Below are 20,318 nucleotides of genomic sequence, written 5' to 3' on the forward strand. Positions count from 1 at the left end.
GCTACATACTGTATACACACACACACATAAAATAACTGTTGTTACTCTCATTTTTCTTTTTCTACCACACTTACAATATACTGTCTCTTCTAGGTACATATTCACTGACTTTTCCTCCTCTGTAGTAAAATGGCAAAGTTGGAGGAGCTGGAGGAGGTGGACCTGAGTGGGAACAGGCTCAAGACGGTGCCCACCACCATCATGAACTGCAGACGCATGCACACACTCATCGCCCACTCCAACACCATAGAAGTCTTCCCTGAGGTCATGCAGCTTATGGAGATGAAGGTAGGACAGTCAGGCAGGCAGGACGTGCACACGTGTGTGTGTGTGTGAATGCATGTATATTCATGTGTGCTTGTGAGGATGGTTGTATATTTCTGTGTGTTTTAACCCTCTCCTCTCTCCACAGTGTGTAGATCTGAGCTGCAATGAGCTGAGTGAGATCAGCCTGCCTGAGATCCTGCCTCCTAAACTCCAGGAGCTGGACCTGAGTGGCAACCCTCGCCTCAACCTGGACCACAAAACCCTGGAACAACTCAAGTAAGTCTTCTATTAGTGTAGACAAATTGTGAGTAAAGATGCATTTAATTATTTTGTTTGCCTGTGTACCTGTTCCTGCACTGTGATCTTTTTATTAAGTATCCTCTCTCCTCCTTGTTGCAGTAACATCCGCTGTTTCCGCATCGACCCGCCCCCGACCTTCTCAACCAATGAGGCGTCAGGTGGGCCGGCTGTGTGGAGTCATGGTTACACAGAAGCCTCGGGTGTCAAGAACAAGTGAGTAACATACACATGATACATACACATCGTGTGTGAACCATATGGGTCACCATGGGAGAGCTTTCATATGTGAAAAACAAGCAAGGTTACCATGGCGACTAAGACGAACACGTCAGTCGGTGAGGTCAATGTGGGGGCAGTAGAGTTAGTGTGTGAAACAAGAGGCTGGGGATGTGGGTGCATGCACACGTCCATGCGTTTGTGTGTGTGACAGATGTGAGAGAGAGAGATGCGAATGCCGTGGAGCTACAGTAAGTCTTAGACTCTCAACAACCTCAAGGGAATATTATTAACGTTTTGCACGTGTATTCCTATCTCTCTCCCAGGCTGTGTGTGGCTGCCCTGTCGGTGAACAGTTTCGGTGGGAGTCGTGAGGCCCTCTATGGGGTGTTTGATGGCGATAGGAACGTGGAAGTGCCCTACCTGCTTCAGTGTACCATGAACGATGTGCTGGCCGAGGAGCTACACAAGACCAAGAGTGAAGAAGACTACATGACCAACACCTTCCTCGTCATGCAGAGGTTAGTATGGACACACACATACACACAACTTCTTATTTAGACAGTATCAGAAATTCAACCTTCTCATATTCTCTGTGCCACAGGAAGCTGGGTACGGCAGGGCAGAAGCTGGGTGGCTCGGCGGCCCTGTGCCACATCAGACACGACCCCACCGACCCTGGCGGCTGCTTCACCCTCACCGCTGCTAACGTGGGCAAGTGCCAGGCCATCCTGTGTCGAGACGGCAAGCCACTGCCCCTCTCTCTCCTGCACAACGTAGGCCTGGAGGAAGAGTACCGACGCATCAGACAACACAACGCCATCATCACTGAGGTACATAAGGGAGGGGTTTGTGTGTGTGAGGCCTAGTTCTTCTATCCTTGTGGGCACCTGAAATCCCGAAAAGTCCCCACAAGGATAGTAAAACAAGGAACATTTTCCCTTATGGGGACATTTACCACGTCCCCACGAGGACAAACACTATTTTGAGCTTAGGGGTTAGGGTTACAATTAGGTTTAGGGTTAGGCATAAGGGTTAGGGAAAATAGGATTTTGAATGGAAATAAATTGTAAGGACCCCAAGAGGATAGAAAAACAAGTGTGTTTGTGCGTGTGTATGGAGGGGGAGGAGGGGTTAAGAGTGTATTCTGCTTGTGGGTGGGAGTGTGGCAGTGTATATGAGGATGTTCATTTAAAGTACTGCACTTCAATTCCATTTCATGTTCAATTCTATAACCCCAAAGGTATGGGATTTTGAAGTCAAGTTCATCATTGATACCACACTTAATGACTCTTTTAATACAATTTTGGCCTGAGCTTGAATCTGTATGTGTGAGGATTGGGGAATGTGTTAAAACAGCTCCCACTCTCAACATACTGTGTGTTTCTGCGAGGGGTTGGGATACGGCAGAATACCAGTTTCTGTTGGACATTTAAGTAGGCTTCTCCTTCTACTCCTCTAGGACAACAAGGTGAATGGAGTGACAGACTCCACCCGTATCATGGGATATTCCTTCCTGTACCCGGCAGTGATCCCACGGCCCTACGTCTGCACGGTAACCCTCACCCCTCAGGACGAGTTCTTCATCCTGGGAAGCCGTGGCTTGTGGGATGCCGTGTCACCGTCGGAGGCGGTGGAGGCGGTGCGTAATGTCCCAGACGGCCTGGCTGCAGCCAAGAAGCTGTGTACGCTGGCCCAGGGCTACGGCTGCACCGACAGTCTCTGTGCCGTGGTGGTGCAGCTCTCTGTGAGTGAGGACTGCTGCTGCTGCAGAGACCATACCCAGCCGCCCCCCAGCCCTGTATTGGGCGGCTACCCCTCTTCGGGGGGTTCGTCGATAAAGGAGCGACCCACAGGGGACGGCTCCCTCCCTGTCCCCCTGTCCTCCTGCAGTGAGATCAGCAGTGAGATCAGTACTAGTGAGATGAGCAGCGAGGTGGGATCCACGGCCTCCTCTGACGAGCCTCCTCAGAGTTCCCTGGGGCTGCTGCATGAACAACCCCACCACCACCAGCTCCAACTGCACCACCAGGCCAACCAGCTCTCCCTGCAGGCCCAGCACGCTGCCCAGCCCTGCCCATACCCTCACCCAGGCTCGGAGCTCCCTGCCCGGGGCTGCTGTGCTCTCCACCCTGCCTGTCTGACCGGATCCTTCCAGAGGCAGCTGTCCAGCGCCACCTTCTCCAGCGCACTATCTGACAATGGGCTGGACAGTGAGGACGAGGAGCCCATCGCCGGGGTCTTCTCCAACGGGAGCAGAGTGGAGGTGGAGGCCGACATCCACTGCCTTAGAGTTGAGGCCTCTTTATCATCGTCAGGACGGGAACGCTTGCTGGCCCCTCCTCCACCTCCTCCACCCTGCACCCCGGAACCACTGGAGGAAGGGGTGGAGCTGACCCTGGGGGAGGCGGATAGAGAAGAGGGCTGGTCAGTGGGCTGCGGCAGACCGGGTGATGACGGGAAGGCCATGGGGAAGAGGAGGGGGAACGGCTCTGTGGCCCCCCAGGAGAAGAGCCACAACCTGATCGAGGTGGCAGCAGATGCTCCATCTAAGAAGGGAGGGGGATACTTCACGGCACCCGCCCAGCCCGACCCGGACGACCAGTTCATCATCCCTCCAGAGCTGGTGGAGGAGGTCAAGGAGATCATGAAGCAGCATCAGCAGAAGCAACAGAAAACACCTAGCCCCGACCAGCCTGCAGACTACTAGGACTGCAGGGAATTAGGACACACCCCAAAATCCCTACAGTGGAGAATCGCTACAGAGTCATCGGACTAGCTGAGTAACCTATGTATCTGAAAAACAGCACCTTGCTGAGATGTCTACAGACTACAATCACTCAACCCCTTTCCTGAGACCACAGCACTGGAGTACCAAGCACTGTAACCTGCTCCAACCCTTTCCCCAAAGTGACCTATAGAATAGGACATGCAAATGAGCCCTTTAAGATAACCCAACCCTATTGGGTATCCTACTATGGACACACCTTTTATGGTCCAAAGTAGTTCCACTACTACTCACAGACAGACTGTGCGGAACGTTGTTTTTACATTAGACAACGAACCAATGAGAACCTATGTAATCAACACTAGTCTCTCTGCAAAAGGGTTAGCCTCTCACAACACACAGTTATGGACATGATGCCGTTGTTTTTTTACTTACCATATCTTTTAATGTAAAGAAAATTAAGTTGCTGAAAAAACCTTGTTAAATGAAACATGGAGAACAATCTTTTTTATTATCAATGAAATACATTTGAATGGTACACACCAATAATACCACGCAACTGTTGTAGATGGGGCACTTGATAACTCTATTTCTTCAGTAAATCATGGCTCTTGGCCTGTACAAAAGGCATAGACATTTTTGTAGAAATTTGAAAGACTAACTCTTAGGAGTTGCATACTCTTTATGGTGACCTAGTCACTTTTACTAATCTTCTCTGAGAGAAATTGTGATTTTTTTTTCCCCCAATGAATTGTAAATAAGAGAAATACTGATGCTTTTAAAGGAATTGTGTACCCACCCGTATGTCTGGATGGATTTAGTGGTGTGGAGGGGGTGTGGGTCAGACCTGATTTTGCCGATCTCACCTTTTTCTCGTAGACACATACACTCAGAGACATGTTCAATACACACACAGATACGTGCAAACACAGTACACCCACAATTCACCATGGTTCTTTTCATTCAGTTCTGTTGATACTTACATCTTGGTTAGTCAGCACTCCCTCCAATGTGCTCACAACATACATACACACAGTATTCCGTCCCACTGCTATCTCCGGCATGACTGTGTCCAGTTCAGTAATGCAAACAAATGCTATATTATCCACATGGAAAGTAAACCACACAAAACGTTCCTGTCTTTGGTATAATAAATCTTACATTTGTAAGCGTTGTTGTTCTAGTGGTATTTTATATTTTGCAGTTACATTTTAAATTCTCTCTGTGTGTGTTTGACACATGTGTAAACTTATACAAGTATTCCTCCCCTTTTTCAATGTGTGACACTTGTATTTTGCAGATTAAGGTCATACAATTTTAAGTTCCTATAAACCCGAAAACAGCCATAAGGTATAGCTGATAGCTTTCAATTAGACTTTACAATACAATTTCAAATGTACCATTTTTACATTACTGTTATCCAGAAATGCAGGATAATCTCTTGTTGCACATGTCATACAAGGGCTCTATTCGATCTCTATAGCTGAAGTTCGGCTCTATAGCACGCTTGTAGCGTTTACCGTGAATGCTGTGTCTACTAACGCGGGAACATTGCCTCTAAATGTCAATCTGGCTACAACACAGAACTTCAGTGCTACTTATTGAATAGAGCCCTAATTTAAAAATCAGATGTATGTGCATCTTATGACCAGAAGAGGTCAATATTGTCAAATGTTAATATTAGCATCTCATTCATTTCAAAATCAGATGAACTCTAGAACCACTTATTATATTTATGTCCCGAATGCCTTCCCTTCCATGACTGCAACTAAAGAAAAATAAACATTTCAGATATTCTCAATTTAAAACTATTAAGAGTCTGCTATGAAAATGACATGACAGCAACACTAATGTAGCGTATGCCCTGAACAATACTGTACATACACTTCATAGCATATTTCAGATTTTTATTTATTTTTTGCACACAAATACGAAAATAACCTGTGCGGGAGAGGTAGAGCACATCCCCCTTTCAAGTGTTTAAATAAAAATTTAGCACAAGAAAATAGTTGGAGATTTTACATACAAAGAAACTACAAATCATGTAAAAATTAACAGGCTGATCAAAATACATGGCTGATAGGCAGATAATTATTGGGATGAGACATTTAAGTGGAATTTCCAGTAGACCTTTTGTCATTTAAATTTGAAGGAGTTGTAGCTTTTGCAGTTAACTTCTTCATCTACTTACGGCTGGCCATGAATAGTTTTGGTTCTGGCAGGGGGAAAAACATTACATTCCTGTGACGGTGACATTGGACATGGTGATGCCCCGGTCTCCACCTCCGCTGTTCTTGTTTTTCCTCTTCACACACACCACACTGACTGCAGTCACCACCAACATGCCACCCAGCACAGAGAAAGAGGCTATAAGCGCTGTGGTCATTGTGTCCTGGGTGGAACCCTGATACTGACAACTCTCTCCGTAGTACCACCAGTCGTCACCAACTGCACACCTAGAGAGGGACCGAGAGAGAGTCACCTATCTACCCACTGCACATCTGGATAGAGAGAGAGAAATATAGCTCTAACACAGTTCACCTATACAGAGGGGAAGAAAGTGGGAGTCAATAAACAGGCAACACTGGTTGTAATGATGTCATTATACCACCAGTTTTGCCTGCTGGGCTGTGTGTATGTGTAAAGGGTAAGACTGAGCATTCTGAGGAAACGGAGGGAATCGTTTGTATCTGCACAGCTGGTGCAAGATAATAAAAGGAAAGAATCAAGCTGTGGTTATTAATGCAGAGAGAACAGAGCGAAAGAGAATTCAGTATGGATGATTGAATTTCAGACCATTGTATTGTGTAAGCGACAAGCCTAGATAATAGTGTCCTTACCTGCAAAGAGCATTTCCAGCATCCACCACACAGACGCCCTCATTCCCACATGTGACCTTAGTGCAGGGGTCAGTAGGTGGCAATATGGCGGTGGTAACCGTGGTGACTGGTGGCAATGTGGAGGAGGGTACGGGCTGGGTCACCGTAAGATGTGACACATCTGAAGACAGAGATTGGGGGGAGGGGGCATGTATGTAATGAGAATGAGGTACAGTACACCTAGTACTAACATAGAAATGAATGTTGGCCTACAGACACTGGGATGGGATTGGGTAGCATGATTGATTATAGAAATGGCGAATGGGCGTGAATTGGTAATGAATCACGTGATGTGGACATCACATTTGACTTTGGCCACGAAAAACAATCCAACTCCGCCCCTTTCTCAATTTTCAAACAGAAATAAAGTGTTCCTTTGGTGGTTCGTCGATGTGTCATTCTAGTTAGCTAGCCAGTAACTCCTCCAGTATGTGTTGACGTCATTTCAAAGGATTTGTTTTTGGATGGAAGCTGTAGAGGTTGGTAAGAATGGCACTTCTGTAGCCAAATATCTTATTCATACATTTGAGGGTTTAAGCATTAAATTCCCTGGTATGATGGTGGATTGATCCATTGTAGTTTAAAGCAATTATTTTTGCATTTTTTCCCAAAGCCAACCTTTAAATAGATGGAAAACCACAACCCATGATTTTATTTGAATGAGTGTGATGATAATCAACAAGGCAGTGTAAGGGCTGACCCACTGCATAGCGGTTGTTTTGGTGGTGTCGCTGCAGGTGGAACTGCTGTGGACCTCTGGCTCCTGGCATTATACCTAAAGTGGACATTGCCATTGGCTGCACAGAGTCGCATTAACAGAAATCCCATGCAGCCTTATTTACAAGTTTGCAATAGAATGTGAGATGTTATCTAAACCTTGATTAGGCTGATAGAAATCCTCTTTATTTTGTTTAATGATTTTCAACTTGAGTGTCATTATTTCTATATAGCCTACACTAACTTATGCAGAACTTCTAACCCGAGTGGGACAAGTGTGGCTTTGTGACAATGACCACAGGAGCAGCAGCTCTAGCACAGTAACACTTCTGACACCGCCGAAACGGCAACTTGCGGGTGTTAAAACTTGATGTGATTGAATCTAGGCCTTAATGGGATATGATGGTGGATCCACAGGAGGCTGGTGGCACCTTAATTGGGGAGGACATGCTTGTGGTTATGGCTGTAGAGGAATGAGTGGAATTGTATCAAACACATGGTTTGATGCCGCTCCGTTCCAGCCATTATTATGAGCTGTTCTCCCCTCAGCAGCCTCCACTGGTGGGATCATATAGATGAGTATATTTGAACATGATTATGCAAAACAGAGAGACAATGTATCATGATTTCAGAGAATGTAGAGAATGCTTTTGGCACGTTTTTGATAAAAATATATTTTCAGTAGCCTGGTCCCAGATCTGTTTGTGTGATCGTGTCAAACGCAGCAATGACCATTGGTGGAAAAAGTACCCAATTGTCATACTTGAGTAAAAGTAAAGATACCTTAATAGAAAATGACTCAAGTAAAAGTGATTCACCCAGTAAAATACTACTTAAGTAAAAGTCTAAAAGTACTTGGTTTTAAATATATTTATGTGTCAAAAGTAAATGTAATTACTAAAATATACATAAGCATCAAAAGTAAAAGTAGAAATAATATAAAATTCCTTATATAAACGCAAACCAGACGGCATCATTTTCCTTTAGTTTTTTTTAACGGATAGCCAGGGTCATGCTCTAACACTCAGACATCATTTACAAATGATGTGTTGAGTGAGTCCACCAGATCAGAGGCAGAAGGGATGTTCTCTTGATAAGTGTTTCAATTAGACAGTTTTCCTGTCCTGTTAATCATTCACAATGTAACGAGTACTTTTGGGTGTCAGGGAAAATGTATGGTGTAAAAAGTACATAACTGTCTTTAGGAATGTAGTGAAGTAAAAGTCAAAGTTGTACAGATACCCCCAAAAAATACTTAAGTATTACTTTCAAGTATTTTTACTTACACCACTGACAATGACCAAACAGATCTGGAACCAGGCTAACTTTTGTCAGGACTGACCATAGGAGTTGGCAATACAGCACGAACAAATCTGGAACCAGGCTAACTTTTGTCATGGCTAACCATAGGAGTTGGCAATACAGCATGAACAAATCTGGGACCAGGGTAACTTTTGTCAGGACTGACCATAGGAGTTGGCAATACAGCATGAACAAATCTGGAACCAGGCTAACTTTTGTCAGGACTGACCATAGGAGTTGGCAATACAGCATGAACAAATCTGGGACCAGGGTAACTTTTGTCAGGACTGACCATAGGAGTTGGCAATACAGCATGAACAAATCTGGAACCAGGCTAACTTTTGTCATGGCTAACCATAGGAGTTGGCAATACAGCATGAACAAATCTGGGACCAGGCTAACTTTTGTCATGGCTAACCATAGGAGTTGGCAATACAGCACGAACAAATCTGGAACCAGGGTAACGTTTAAGAACTTCTTACCCTCCATGGTAAGCAGGAAGATGGCGTCTCCCCCCTTGATGAAGTCCCTGCTCTTGGCCCTGCCATGGGTGAGGTATGTGGTTGTCCCGGCACCCGGCCCACGAAAATATTTGGTCCCATCCGCCGCTGACACTTCAACGCCCACCTTACGAGGGTCATCCCAGAAGAACTGCTCTGAAGTCTCTGAAAGGTAAAAACACAGATCTTTCTCAATATACTCTACATGACTTCATCTATGAAATAAGAAGACTACTACTTTAAGTCCATGCAAAACCAGGTGGAACATCTCAGAAAAAAATGGTAATTCCATTCATTTGAAAATGGAATTTAACTCCATATGTTAAAGTAAATCCCTGGGTTTCAAATCATTCTGCACTTGTCTTGGTCTATATTAATTAGGCATTTCAGAAGGGCACTGACCTAGGATCAGTTTAGCCTTTCAGATAATAATGAAAAAGATTACATGGAGAGAGGGAACCTGATCCTAGATCAACACTCCCAGTCTAAGATGCTTAATGAATACTGGACCTGGACTGACCACTGAGTTTCTTAGTAGGATCGGTGGTGACACTGCGCTGGTTGTTCATACGCCTCATTATGTCTGGGTTCTGATCGAACAGCATCATGGTCATCTGTTTCCACGGACACGGCCACTTCCGCACCTCTGTGTCACCGGTCATGGTCACCAGGTGGGCGTAGGCAGAAAGCTCCCCCGCGTAGCCCTCCTTCCCACTGGGGTAGAGCCCCATCTGGAAGGTGTAGCCCTCTCTAGACTTGAACGGGGGGCTGTAGATGGGTTTGTCGTTAGGAGTGGTCTCCATGATGTGGCTGAAGTTCTTCACCCGCCACACGTGATCAGGGCAGGTAGTCTCAGAGAGGTTAATGTCGTCCAGGGAGAGACCACCTGTGGAGGGGGCGTCGCCCTTGATGCCCTCGAACACCACCCGGAACTTCTTGACCACGTTCAGGCTCACATGGTGCAGTTGCCATAGGTCTTGAGGTGGTGCTGGGAGAAAGAGGAAACCATTAAGTTTATAAATACAGTACAGAAAATATTGTTGTGTAGAATTTACAGTATATCATATGTTATACGCATTATACAGGTTAAGAAAAACCAATATGATGGGTGTAAACTATTAACAGATTATTTGAATGTCTATAGGTTGATGTAACAGATGTTAGCTATGTTAGAGACCATATGTTAGAGACAATATGTTAGAGATGTTAGAGACAATATGTTAGAGATGTTACCAACTATGGGCTGAATAACACGCAGGGTTCCGTTGGGGTGGGCTTCATCGTACTCTCGGACAAGGATCACCAGCTGATCGTTGGCGCCACCACCATTGTAGAGGAAGAACTGCAGGCACTGGTAGCTTCTCTTGGGGTAGAGCAGTCTGCTCTCCAGCCTGGCTGTGTCTGCTGGTTTGCCTGTGGCAGTGCTCAAGTGCATGAAGTAGCCTGAGCCTGTGAACAATGGACATCAGTATACATTTTCCATTGGATTGTTAAGTAGGGTCAGCCTATTACTAGGGCTCAGAGTTTTACTAACCAGGTAACAGTCAGGGAAAACTCTAGGTGTTATTTGTAACTGGACCTTTGGTCACCCTTTGGACCGTAAGATAAGAAGAGAGCTGATAGTGATCTGCTCTGTCAGGGACTGAGGATGGGAGGTTGATAGTGTTGTTTTGTGGTTGGTGTGTACTGAGGGGGTGCTCACCGGTGCATTTGCCCATGTTGGAGTAGTCCGTGTTGGGCCCGCCAGGCGCCTGGGTCACCCTTGTCCATTCTGCCTGGTCCCCCGGCCCCTGGATCATGCCACAGATGTTCTCCCTCTCAAAGTCGCAGGTGTCCAGGAAAGTGGAGGAGCGTGCTGGATCAAAGGACACGTATATGCAATCGCCATCAGCTGAACAGCAATTATAGGAAAACTTTGACCTGCTGTAAACATTTTTTATCTAGGTTTACCATGTACCTATGCAGTACCATGTACCCAACCACGTTTGATAATCCACTAGGGTTCTCAATCAAATATACACTGCAGAAAGATCCTGAGTTTCGCTTTGAACATATCACCTAACTAATCACTGTAATTCAAGTTTTATAGCAGAAATGTGACATTCCAGCAAAGGAAGTCTCCTGCACTGTGGGTTTGACTAAATTACAGTCTCCATCAAATAAATCAGTAGATCAGCAGGTCAATGTGAGTATGTCTTACTACTTACTTGATAGATTAGTCAGTCTGCTCAGACAGTCGTTGATCACTGACTGAGCAGACCAATGCTCTTGAACATGGCCTGAGTCTTACTGCAGTTATACAGCCCAATGTTCCTATGCCTTACGACAGCTGTAGAGGCCTAAAGTGACTGAGCCTTACTGCAGTTGTAGAGGCCTAAAGTGACTGAGCCTTACTGCAGTTGTAGAGGCCTAAAGTGACTGAGCCTTACTGCAGTTGTAGAGGCCTAAAGTGACTGAGCCTTACTGCAGTCGTACAGCCTAATGTGCCTGTGTCTTACTGCAGTTGTAGAGGCGCCGTAACTTGAGCAGGTCATTATCACTGAACTCCATGCGCTGACCGATGACATCAGCGAAGGCGGGGATCTTGGTGACGATTGTGGGCTCGGTACCGTTCCTGAACGCAGTCTTACTGTAGTGCATCATGGAACCGTAGTCGTAGGGGACACCCAGAGAACTGGACATGGTGTCATTGTACGTGTTGAAGTTGTGTTCCTTACCTGGAGATTGATTGATTGAGGGAGGGAGGGGGAGAGGGAGAGAGAGAGAGTTCAGTTGGGTTGGAGAGGTCAAATCAGCCAGTTTACTCACTTCTTCAAATCTAGCCTTGGAATTTCAATTCGTCTCCTGAATTGACATGTACTGTAATAAGCCTTCAACCCCAAAATGTTAGCGAGACAAAGAACGTCTCCAATGGCAGATCTGTAGGGTTAGGGCTTCATGTGGATGACAAGATGCTGACTGGAATCTTAAGAATCATGTCGCTGCTCTTTCACCTTCAATTACACAAAATGAATGACTTGATATTAATGACTTAGACCATGCACTAATCTGAAAGGACCATGCACTAATCTCAAATTTCCGTTGATGCTTATATGGTGCCCTTTGCCTGTTTGTCTGAGAGAATTAGGCAGTCGATCAGCGCAAGAAGACATTTGTTTGTCCTGATCACATAGCTTATAGCTCTTGGGAAAGGTCAAGATTAATGAGTAGTGTAGTGTACACTGTGGGTGGGCCTGTTTGGTCAGGCTAACACTAATCTGACTTTATGTTGTCATGTTGACATATTGTAATATGCTTGTGGGAAGAAAACAGATTACTGTTTGTCCAGATGATAAGTTATTCCGAGAAATCCAATCACCATGTTTCTGATGACAAATACATGCAGGCATGCACAGTAAGAAACACCCCACTGGGAACAGACCTCAGCTCAACTTCTAGTTTTGACTTACATTTGGTTGAATTTTCAACTAACATGAAATCACCATGTCATTGGATTTAGGTTCAAAGTTGAGTAAAAAAATGTTTATGTTCATGACTTTTTACAAATTCAATCAGTTTTCCACGTTGATTCAACATCATGGACGTGGAAACAATGTTGATTAAACCCATTTTTACCCAGTGGGAATAGCCTAGATTCAATCAGATCAAGCGTTAATCGGCGATATCCGACACTTGCTTAGCTGGTGTTAGAGCTGTCAAATTAGAGCTTCTGCTTCCGTGTGGTTATTGTCACGAAGCTACACTCGTCCCACTCGCGTCAGAAGATCAGAACGAGAAAGAAAAAATTACATTAAAATCGAAAAACATTTAACTAAACAATCAAGGTGTAGATTACATCTCACATTACAGTCGGACTTGTAATCAAGGCTGCATGGCTCTCTTAATGCGACTCCGTGCAGCCAATGGCAATGTCTGCTTTAGGTATAATGCCGGGAGCTGCTTGTGGATTTGACAGCTCTTACCTGGTACAACCATAACCTTAGCCATAACCCTAACCCCTACATTTTGGCGTCAGAGGGTTAGGGGTAAGCATTATGGTTAGGGTTACCATAGGTTTAGAGGTTCAGTACCCTCAGAGATGTGGTCCCACAGGATGGTGACGTAGTCATCGCGGTCCGACCGTGACTGCTCATGCCAGAAACCCAGTGCATGGAGGAATTCGTGTTCGATGGTCGCAATGCGGTCACAATTGGTCCCGATGGACAACCTCTGTTTCCCCACATGTTGGTTACCCACAGATGAGAAACAACTGAAAGAGCGACAACCAGAAATCAGTGTTGAGCGTTAATATAATACAAACTCAAAGGCTATACTACAGCCTAACCTTTTTTTCCATGGGCACATCCTTCCAAAATAAAATATATACTCTACCGTTCAAAAGTTTGGGATCACTTAGAAATGTCCTTGTTCTGGAAAAAAAAAATCATTTTTTTTTGTCCATTAAAATAACATAAAATTGATCAGAAATACAGTGTAGATATTGTTAATGTTGTAAATGACCATTGTGGCTGGAAACTGAAGATTTTTCATTGAATATGTATATAGGCGTACAGGGGCCCATTATCAGCAACCATCACTCCTGTGTTACAATGGCACGTTGTGTTAGCTAATCCAAGTTTATCATTTTAAAAGGCTAATTGATCATTAGAAAACCCTTTTGCAATTATGTTAGCAAAGCTGAAAACTATTGTTCTGATTAAAGAAGCAATTGAACTGGCCTTCTTTATTCTAGTTGAGTATCAGCATTTGTGGGTTCGACTACAGGCACAAACTGGCCAGAAACAAAGCCCTTTCTTTTGAAACTCATCAGTCTATTCTTGTTCTGAGAAATTAAGGCTATTCCATGCGAGAAATTTCCAAGAAACTGAAAATCTCGTACAACGCTGTGTACTACTCCCTTCACAGAACAGCACTGGCTCTAACCATAATGGAACGAGGAGTGGGAGGCCCCGGTGCACAACTGAGCAAGAGGACAAGTACATTAGGGCGTCTAGTTTGAGAAACAGACGCCTCACAAGTCCTCAACTGGCAGCTTCTTTAAATAGTTCCCGCAAAACACCAGTCTCAGCGTCAACAGTGAAGAGGCAACTCCGGGATGCTGGCCTTCTAGGCAGAGTTTCAAAGAAAAAGCCATCTCTCAGACTGGCCAATAAAAATAAAAGATTAATGGGCAAAAGAACACAGACAGCATCCCGGAGTAGAAGGCCAGCATCCCGGAGTCGCGTCTTCACTGTTGACGTTGAGACTGGTGTTTTGCGGGTACTATTTAATGAAGCTGCCAGTTGAGGACTTGTGAGGCGTCTGTTTCTCAGTCATAGTCATTTACAACATTAACAATGTCTACACTGTATTTCTGATCAAATTTATGTTATTTCAATGGACAAAAAATATGCATTTCTTTAAAAAACAAGGACATTTCTAAGTGACCCCAAACTTTTGAACGGTAGTGTACTGCCAGGAGTGGATCTCCTAGTGAGACAATAACCCCAAACATGCAGTACCTGTCAAAAGTTTGGACACACCTACTCATACAAGGGTCTTCTTTATTTTAAATATTTTCTACATTGTAGAATAATAGTGAAGACATCAAAACTATGAAATAACACATATGGAATCATGTAGTAACCAAAAATGTGTTAAACTAATTCAAAATATATTTTATATTTGAGATTCTTCAAAGTAGCCACCCTTTGCCTTGATGACAGCTTTGCTTCACTTGGAATGCTTTTGACTAGTACTGTATATACATTTTATGCAGTCATGTATGTTCAGTATCTTGAAAGCACAATGTAGAAACATTATAAATCAACATAAAAACAGAGCAGTCCATAACTGCTTACATTACCCGCTTCCTTTGAAAATGGAAATGTAGTTCTGCTCTCCCTCCCAAGGGTTGAAGTCGATACAGGTCTTCAGCCGGTACTGTTCAAAGGCCTTCAGGATAACACCTTTTGCATTGATCTCTGTGTTGTGAATAGAAGATATGTCTTGTAACCATGAAATTACACATTCAATTGAAGACTACGCCACATGACCTATTTCGAGCAATGGACCATAAAATAGTATCATTGCGTAAATTCATGTATTGCCCCTCTTAAATAGTCAACCTTTAGAACCAAAAACATGTCTCAGAAAGTGAATGTGTATTATACTAAACAAAAATATAAACACAGCAATCTCAAAGACTTTACTGAGTTACAGTTCATATAAAGAAATCAGTCAATTGAAAACATTTACTAATCTATGGATTTCACATGACTGAGAAGACAGATGTGCGTCTGTTGGTCACAGATACCTTTAAAAAGGTAGGGGTGTGGATCAGAACCAGTCAGTATCTGGTGCATGTACCACCATTTACCTCATGCAGCGCAACACATGTCCTTCGCATAGAGTTGATCAGGCTGTTTACTGTGTCCTGTGGAATGTTGTCCCACTCCTCTTCAATAGCTGTGCAAAGTTGCTGGATATTGGCGGGAACTGGGACATGCTGTAGTACACATCGATCCAGAGCATCCAAAACGTGCTCAATGGGTGACATGTCTTGTGAGTACGCAGGCAATGGTAAACTGGTACATTTTGAGCTTCCAGGAATTGTGTACAGATCCTTGCAACATGGAGCCGAGCATTATCATGCTGAAACATGATTGCGGCGGATGAATGGCATAACAATTGCCCCTCAGGATCTAATCACGGAATCTCTGTGCATACATATTGCCATTGATAAAATGTAATTGTGTTTGTTGTCTGTAGCTAATAACTGCCTATATCTTAACCCCACCACCATGGGACACTCTGTTCACAACATTGACATCAGCAAACTGCTCGCCCACACAACGCCATACAAGTGGTCTGTGGTTGTGAGGCTGGTTGGGCGTACTGCCAAGTTCTCCAAAACAACGTTGGAGGCGGCTTATGGTAAAGAAATGAAAATTGAATTCTCTGGCAACAGCTCTGGTGGACATTCCTACAGTCAGCATGCCAATTGCACGCTCCCTCAAAATTTGAGTAATCTGTGGCATTGCCATGTAGGATAAAACAGCACATTTTAGAGTGACCTTTTGTTGTCTCCAGCACGAAGTGCACTTGTGTGATGATCAGGCTGTTTAATCAGCTTCTTGATATGCCACACCTGTCAGGTGTATAGATTATCTTGGCAAAGGAGAAATGCTCACTAACAGGAATGTGCTCACCGAAAGTGCTACCTGTCCCAGACCTGCTGTTTTCAACTCTCTAGAGAAAGTAGGAGTGGTAGAGATACTCTTAATGATCTGCTATGAAAAGCCAACTGACATTTACTCCTGAGGTGCTGACTTGCTGCACCCTCGACAACTACTGTGATTATTATTATTTGACCATGCTGGTCATTTATGAACATTTGAACATCTTGGCCATGTTCTGTTATAATCTCCACCTGGCACAGCCAGAAGAGAGGACTGGCCACCCCTCATAGCCTGGTTCCTCTCTAGGTTTCTTCCTAGGTTTTGGCCTTTCTAGGGAGTTTTTCCTAGCAACCGTGCTTCTACACCTGCATTGCTTGCTGTTTGGGGTTTTAGGCTGGGTTTCTGTACAGCATTTTGAGATATCAGCTGATGTACGAAGGGCTATATAAATACATTTGATTTGATTTAAACAAATTTGTGCACAAAACTTGAGAGAAATAAGCTTTTTATGCGCATGCAACATTTCTGGGATCTTTTATTTCAGCTCATGAAACATGGAAGCAACACTTTAAATGATGTGTTTATATTTTTGTTCAGTGTAGATGTACAGTGCATTCGGAAAGTATTCAGACCCCTACGTTACAGCCTTATTCTAAAATTGTTTAAATTGTTTTTTTTCCCGCCTTATCAAGCTACACACAATACCCCATGATGACAAAGCAAAAACAGTTCTTTCTTTTTTTTAAATTGCAAATATATTACAAATGTAAATCTGAAATGTCACATTTACATAAGTATTCAGACCTTTTACTCGGTACTTGGTTAAAACACCTTTAGCAGTGATTACAGCCTTGTGTCTCCTTGGGTATGATGCTACAAGCTTGGCACACCTGTATTTGGGGAGTTTCTCCCATTCTTCTCTGCAGATCCTCTCAAGCTCTGTCAGGTTGGATGGAGAGCATCACTACACAGCTATTTTCAGGTCTCTCCAGAGATGTTAGATCGGGTTCAAGTCCAGGCTCTGGCTGGGCCACTCAAGGACATTCAGAGACTTGTTCCGAAGCCACTCCTGCATTGTCTTGACTGTGTGCTTAGGGTTGTTGTCCTGTTGGAAGGTGAACCTTTGCCCCAGTCTGAAGTTCTGAGTACTCTGGAGAAGGTTTTCATCAAGGATCTCTCTGTACTTTGCTTATTTCATCTTTCGCTTGATACCGACTAGTCTCCCAGTCCCTGCCGCTGACAAACATCCCCACAGCATAATGCTACCACCACCATGCTTCACCGTAGGGATGGTGCCAGATTTCCTCGAAACGTGACACTTGGCATTCAGGGCAAAGAGTTCAATCTTGGTTTCATCAGACCAGAGAATCTTGTTTTTCATGGTCTGAGTGTCCTTTAGGTGCCTTTTGGCAAACTCCAAGCAGGCTGTCATGTACCTTTTAGTGAGGAGAGGCTTCCGTCTGGCCACTCTACCATAAAGGCATGGAGTGGAGTGCTGCAGAGTTTGTTGTCCATCTGGAAGGTTCTCCCAACTCCACAGAGGAACTCTGGAGCTCTGTCAGAGTGACCATCGGGTTCTTGGTCACCTCCCTGACCAAGGCCCTTCTCCCCCGATTGCTCAGTTTGGCCGGGCAGCCAGCTCTCGGAAGAGTTCTTGGTGGTTCCAAACTTTTATCATTTAAGAATAATGGATGCCACTGTGCTCTTGGGGAACTTCAATGCTGCGAAAAAAATTTGGTACCCTTGTGCCTCGAAACAATCCTGTCTCGACACTCTACGGACAATTCCTTTGACCTCATGGCTTGGTTTTTGCTCTGACTTTCACTGTCAACTGTGGGACCTTATATAGACAGGTGTGTGTCTTTCCAAATCATGTCCGATCATTTGAATTTACCACAGGTGGACTCCAATCAAGTTGTAGAAACATCTCAAGGATGATCAATGGAAACAGGATGCACCTGAGCTCAATATCGTGTCTCGTAGCAAAGGGTCTGAATACTTACGTAAATAAGGTATTTCTGTTTTGTAATTTTTTATACATTTGCAAAAAATTCTAAGAACATGTTTTTGCTTTGTCATTATGGGTTATTGTGTCTAGATTGATGAGGAAAATAAGTAATTTAATCTATTAATGAATTAATTTTAGAATAAGGTTGTAACGTCAAGGGGTCTGAATACTTTCCGAATGCACTGTATGTATTATATTGTATCTACATATATTGTCTTACCCAAGTCATCCTCAAAGTAGTAGGGAACAGTCTTTGGCCATCTGTATTGATCCCCTATTATAGAATTCCGGCCTTGTTTCTGAGTCAGCCGTAGATTACATTTGACAAAAAAAGAAATAATAAATAATTTAGTTCTGTTAAGCCTGGGCAGTGAGCTGATATCATAGAAATATAATTGCCCAAGCCCATGAGGGTGCAGTTAAATTGCTGTGGTCTGCAATCAATGGAACTTCCCCATTCTTGTCTTTCTATTTCTATGCTTGATATAACATGTCATTGTTAAAGTGAAGACCAGCAGAAGTACTTATTAACTCACCTCATCAAGCTCAATATCCCCCTCCACCAGGTTTAACCCAGCCTCTGTTAGGACCAAGCACACGCACACACACACACAGCACATTGCTATGAAACTCCCATTGAGTTATTAGAAACAAGATTAAGTAACATCCTAACTGACAAACCTTCATTGATATCAAAGATGTCCATGTCCCTTCCACCATCCACATCATATTCTGTAGAATAAATGTAAAGGACATACAGTAAATGACAGCTTTGAATAGGTGACATTCTATTTGAAATATTGAAAAGAAAATAAGAAAATCCACTTACCTAAAACTCTTGGTGAAGGCTGACAAGCAAACAGAGGGAAAACGTACCATTGTTTAGAGAAAGTGAGTGACCATTGTAACAATGCAAATTGGGCATTATACTCATTTTAAATGAAAATGCAAATTAGGTCAACATAAATCATATTACAGTATCTCAATAACAAAGAAAACCATTCAACACCAGTACTAAAGCTATATTGATGTTTCTTTGAGACATGTATTTCATTTTCACCAATATATACATAAACAGATAAATGCAACATAACCTTACCAGAGATAAGACATTTTCACATAAGATCCATGAAATATGGAGGATGACTAAATATGTCGTTCTCCTCCCCATGTTTACTCCCTAGTCAAAGAATCCCTTAGTATGGAACACTAAGAATTAGTAGCCTTGGCCTCTCAGACAGACTTGTAAAAGGTGCTAAGCTAGTCCGATGGACCAGATAAAAGTACATGTGATGGCAAGATCAATAATTGACAGAGCAAGAAACAAAGTGTCATAATTCACCTACAGTCGACTCAGATGACTTGTGCACACACCTTTTCACACACACATAAACACACACCACTACCTACACACATGTACAGTGTGTGTACCCCTTGAATGATTGTCCCCCTTGATCAAGATTATCAAAAAAATACTATAAAATACTTCATACAAATACGGAGCTATATTGTACGCTCAAATAAAAATGAAAATGGTATACTTAAGCAAATATATATATATATATATATATATATATATATATATATATATATTTGTTTAACAAGTAATACTTTTTTTCTCAAAAGATAGGGGTCAAAGTATTGCCACCCCTGTTTTCAATACCTCACCTTGCAAGGATAATGGCACTGACCGTTTTTATAAAATGGTTTATTAGATTGGAGAACACATTGGGAGGGATCTTATACCATTCCTCCATACAGAATCTTTCTGGATCTTTGATATCCATTGTCTGCGCTTATGGTACTCTTCAATTCAAACCACACATTTTCAATGGGATTTACGTCCAGAGACTGGGATGGCCATTGCAAAATGTTGATTTTGTAGTCAATTAACCATTTATTTGTGGATTTTGATGTACAGTATCAGTCAAAAGTTTGGACACACCTACTCATTCAAGGGTTTTTCTTTGTTTGTACTATTTTCTACATTGTTGAAAATAGTGAAGACATCAAAACTATGAAATAACACCTACGGAATCATGTAGTTACCAAAAAAATGAATAAAAAAACATTTTATATTTGAGATTCTTCAAAGTAGCCACCCTTTGCCTTGATGAACGATATCGTAACCCCCATCAATAAAATAAAGTACTGTGCAGCCTTCTTCATCGACCTGGCCAAGGCTTTCGACTCTGTCAATCACCGTATTCTTATCGGCAGACTCAATAGCCTTGGTTTCTC

At 43.3% G+C, this 20,318-nt stretch overlaps 2 protein-coding genes across 2 annotated transcripts in view; one reads left to right on the forward strand and one right to left on the reverse strand.

Annotated features, from left to right (window-relative positions):
• Positions 1-4,680, forward strand: part of LOC112260581 (PH domain leucine-rich repeat-containing protein phosphatase 1) — an 86,566-nt gene extending 81,886 nt beyond the window's left edge. Inside the window, exons 12-17 of the mRNA XM_024435809.2 lie at positions 126-288; positions 413-543; positions 667-780; positions 1,110-1,304; positions 1,388-1,616; positions 2,246-4,680. Of these exons, the coding sequence (XP_024291577.1) occupies positions 126-288; positions 413-543; positions 667-780; positions 1,110-1,304; positions 1,388-1,616; positions 2,246-3,493 (2,080 nt within the window). The 3' untranslated portion in view covers positions 3,494-4,680. The remainder of the gene's footprint in view (positions 1-125; positions 289-412; positions 544-666; positions 781-1,109; positions 1,305-1,387; positions 1,617-2,245) is intronic.
• Positions 4,681-5,403: 723 nt separating this feature from the next.
• On the reverse strand, positions 5,404-19,341 carry mep1bb (meprin A subunit beta b). The gene is made up of 14 exons (XM_024435810.2): positions 19,177-19,341; positions 18,907-18,925; positions 18,759-18,809; positions 18,614-18,657; positions 18,298-18,376; positions 14,755-14,872; positions 12,980-13,158; positions 11,408-11,626; positions 10,612-10,764; positions 10,143-10,358; positions 9,430-9,897; positions 8,892-9,074; positions 6,352-6,511; positions 5,404-5,967 (listed from the first exon to the last, which is right to left on the reverse strand). The coding sequence occupies exons 1-14, from the start codon at positions 19,246-19,248 to the stop codon at positions 5,745-5,747; spliced, it is 2,184 nt and encodes a 727-aa protein (XP_024291578.1). The 5' UTR covers positions 19,249-19,341; the 3' UTR covers positions 5,404-5,744.
• Between the last annotated feature and the right edge of the window lie 977 nt (positions 19,342-20,318).

Source organism: Oncorhynchus tshawytscha, linkage group LG10, assembly GCF_018296145.1.
Source record: "Oncorhynchus tshawytscha isolate Ot180627B linkage group LG10, Otsh_v2.0, whole genome shotgun sequence".
NCBI classification, from domain to species: domain Eukaryota; kingdom Metazoa; phylum Chordata; class Actinopteri; order Salmoniformes; family Salmonidae; genus Oncorhynchus; species Oncorhynchus tshawytscha.

Coding starts and splice junctions, on each gene's coding strand:
- mep1bb (XM_024435810.2), bottom strand. CDS start 19,248: ATGGGGAGGAGAACGACATATTTAGTCATCCTCCATATTTCATGGATC. Junction 9,898..10,142: donor TGTTATTCAGCCCATAGTTG/GTAACATCTCTA, acceptor TCTTTCTCCCAG/CACCACCTCAAGACCTATGG. Junction 6,512..8,891: donor CTTCCTGCTTACCATGGAGG/GTAAGAAGTTCT, acceptor CTCTGTCTTCAG/ATGTGTCACATCTTACGGTG.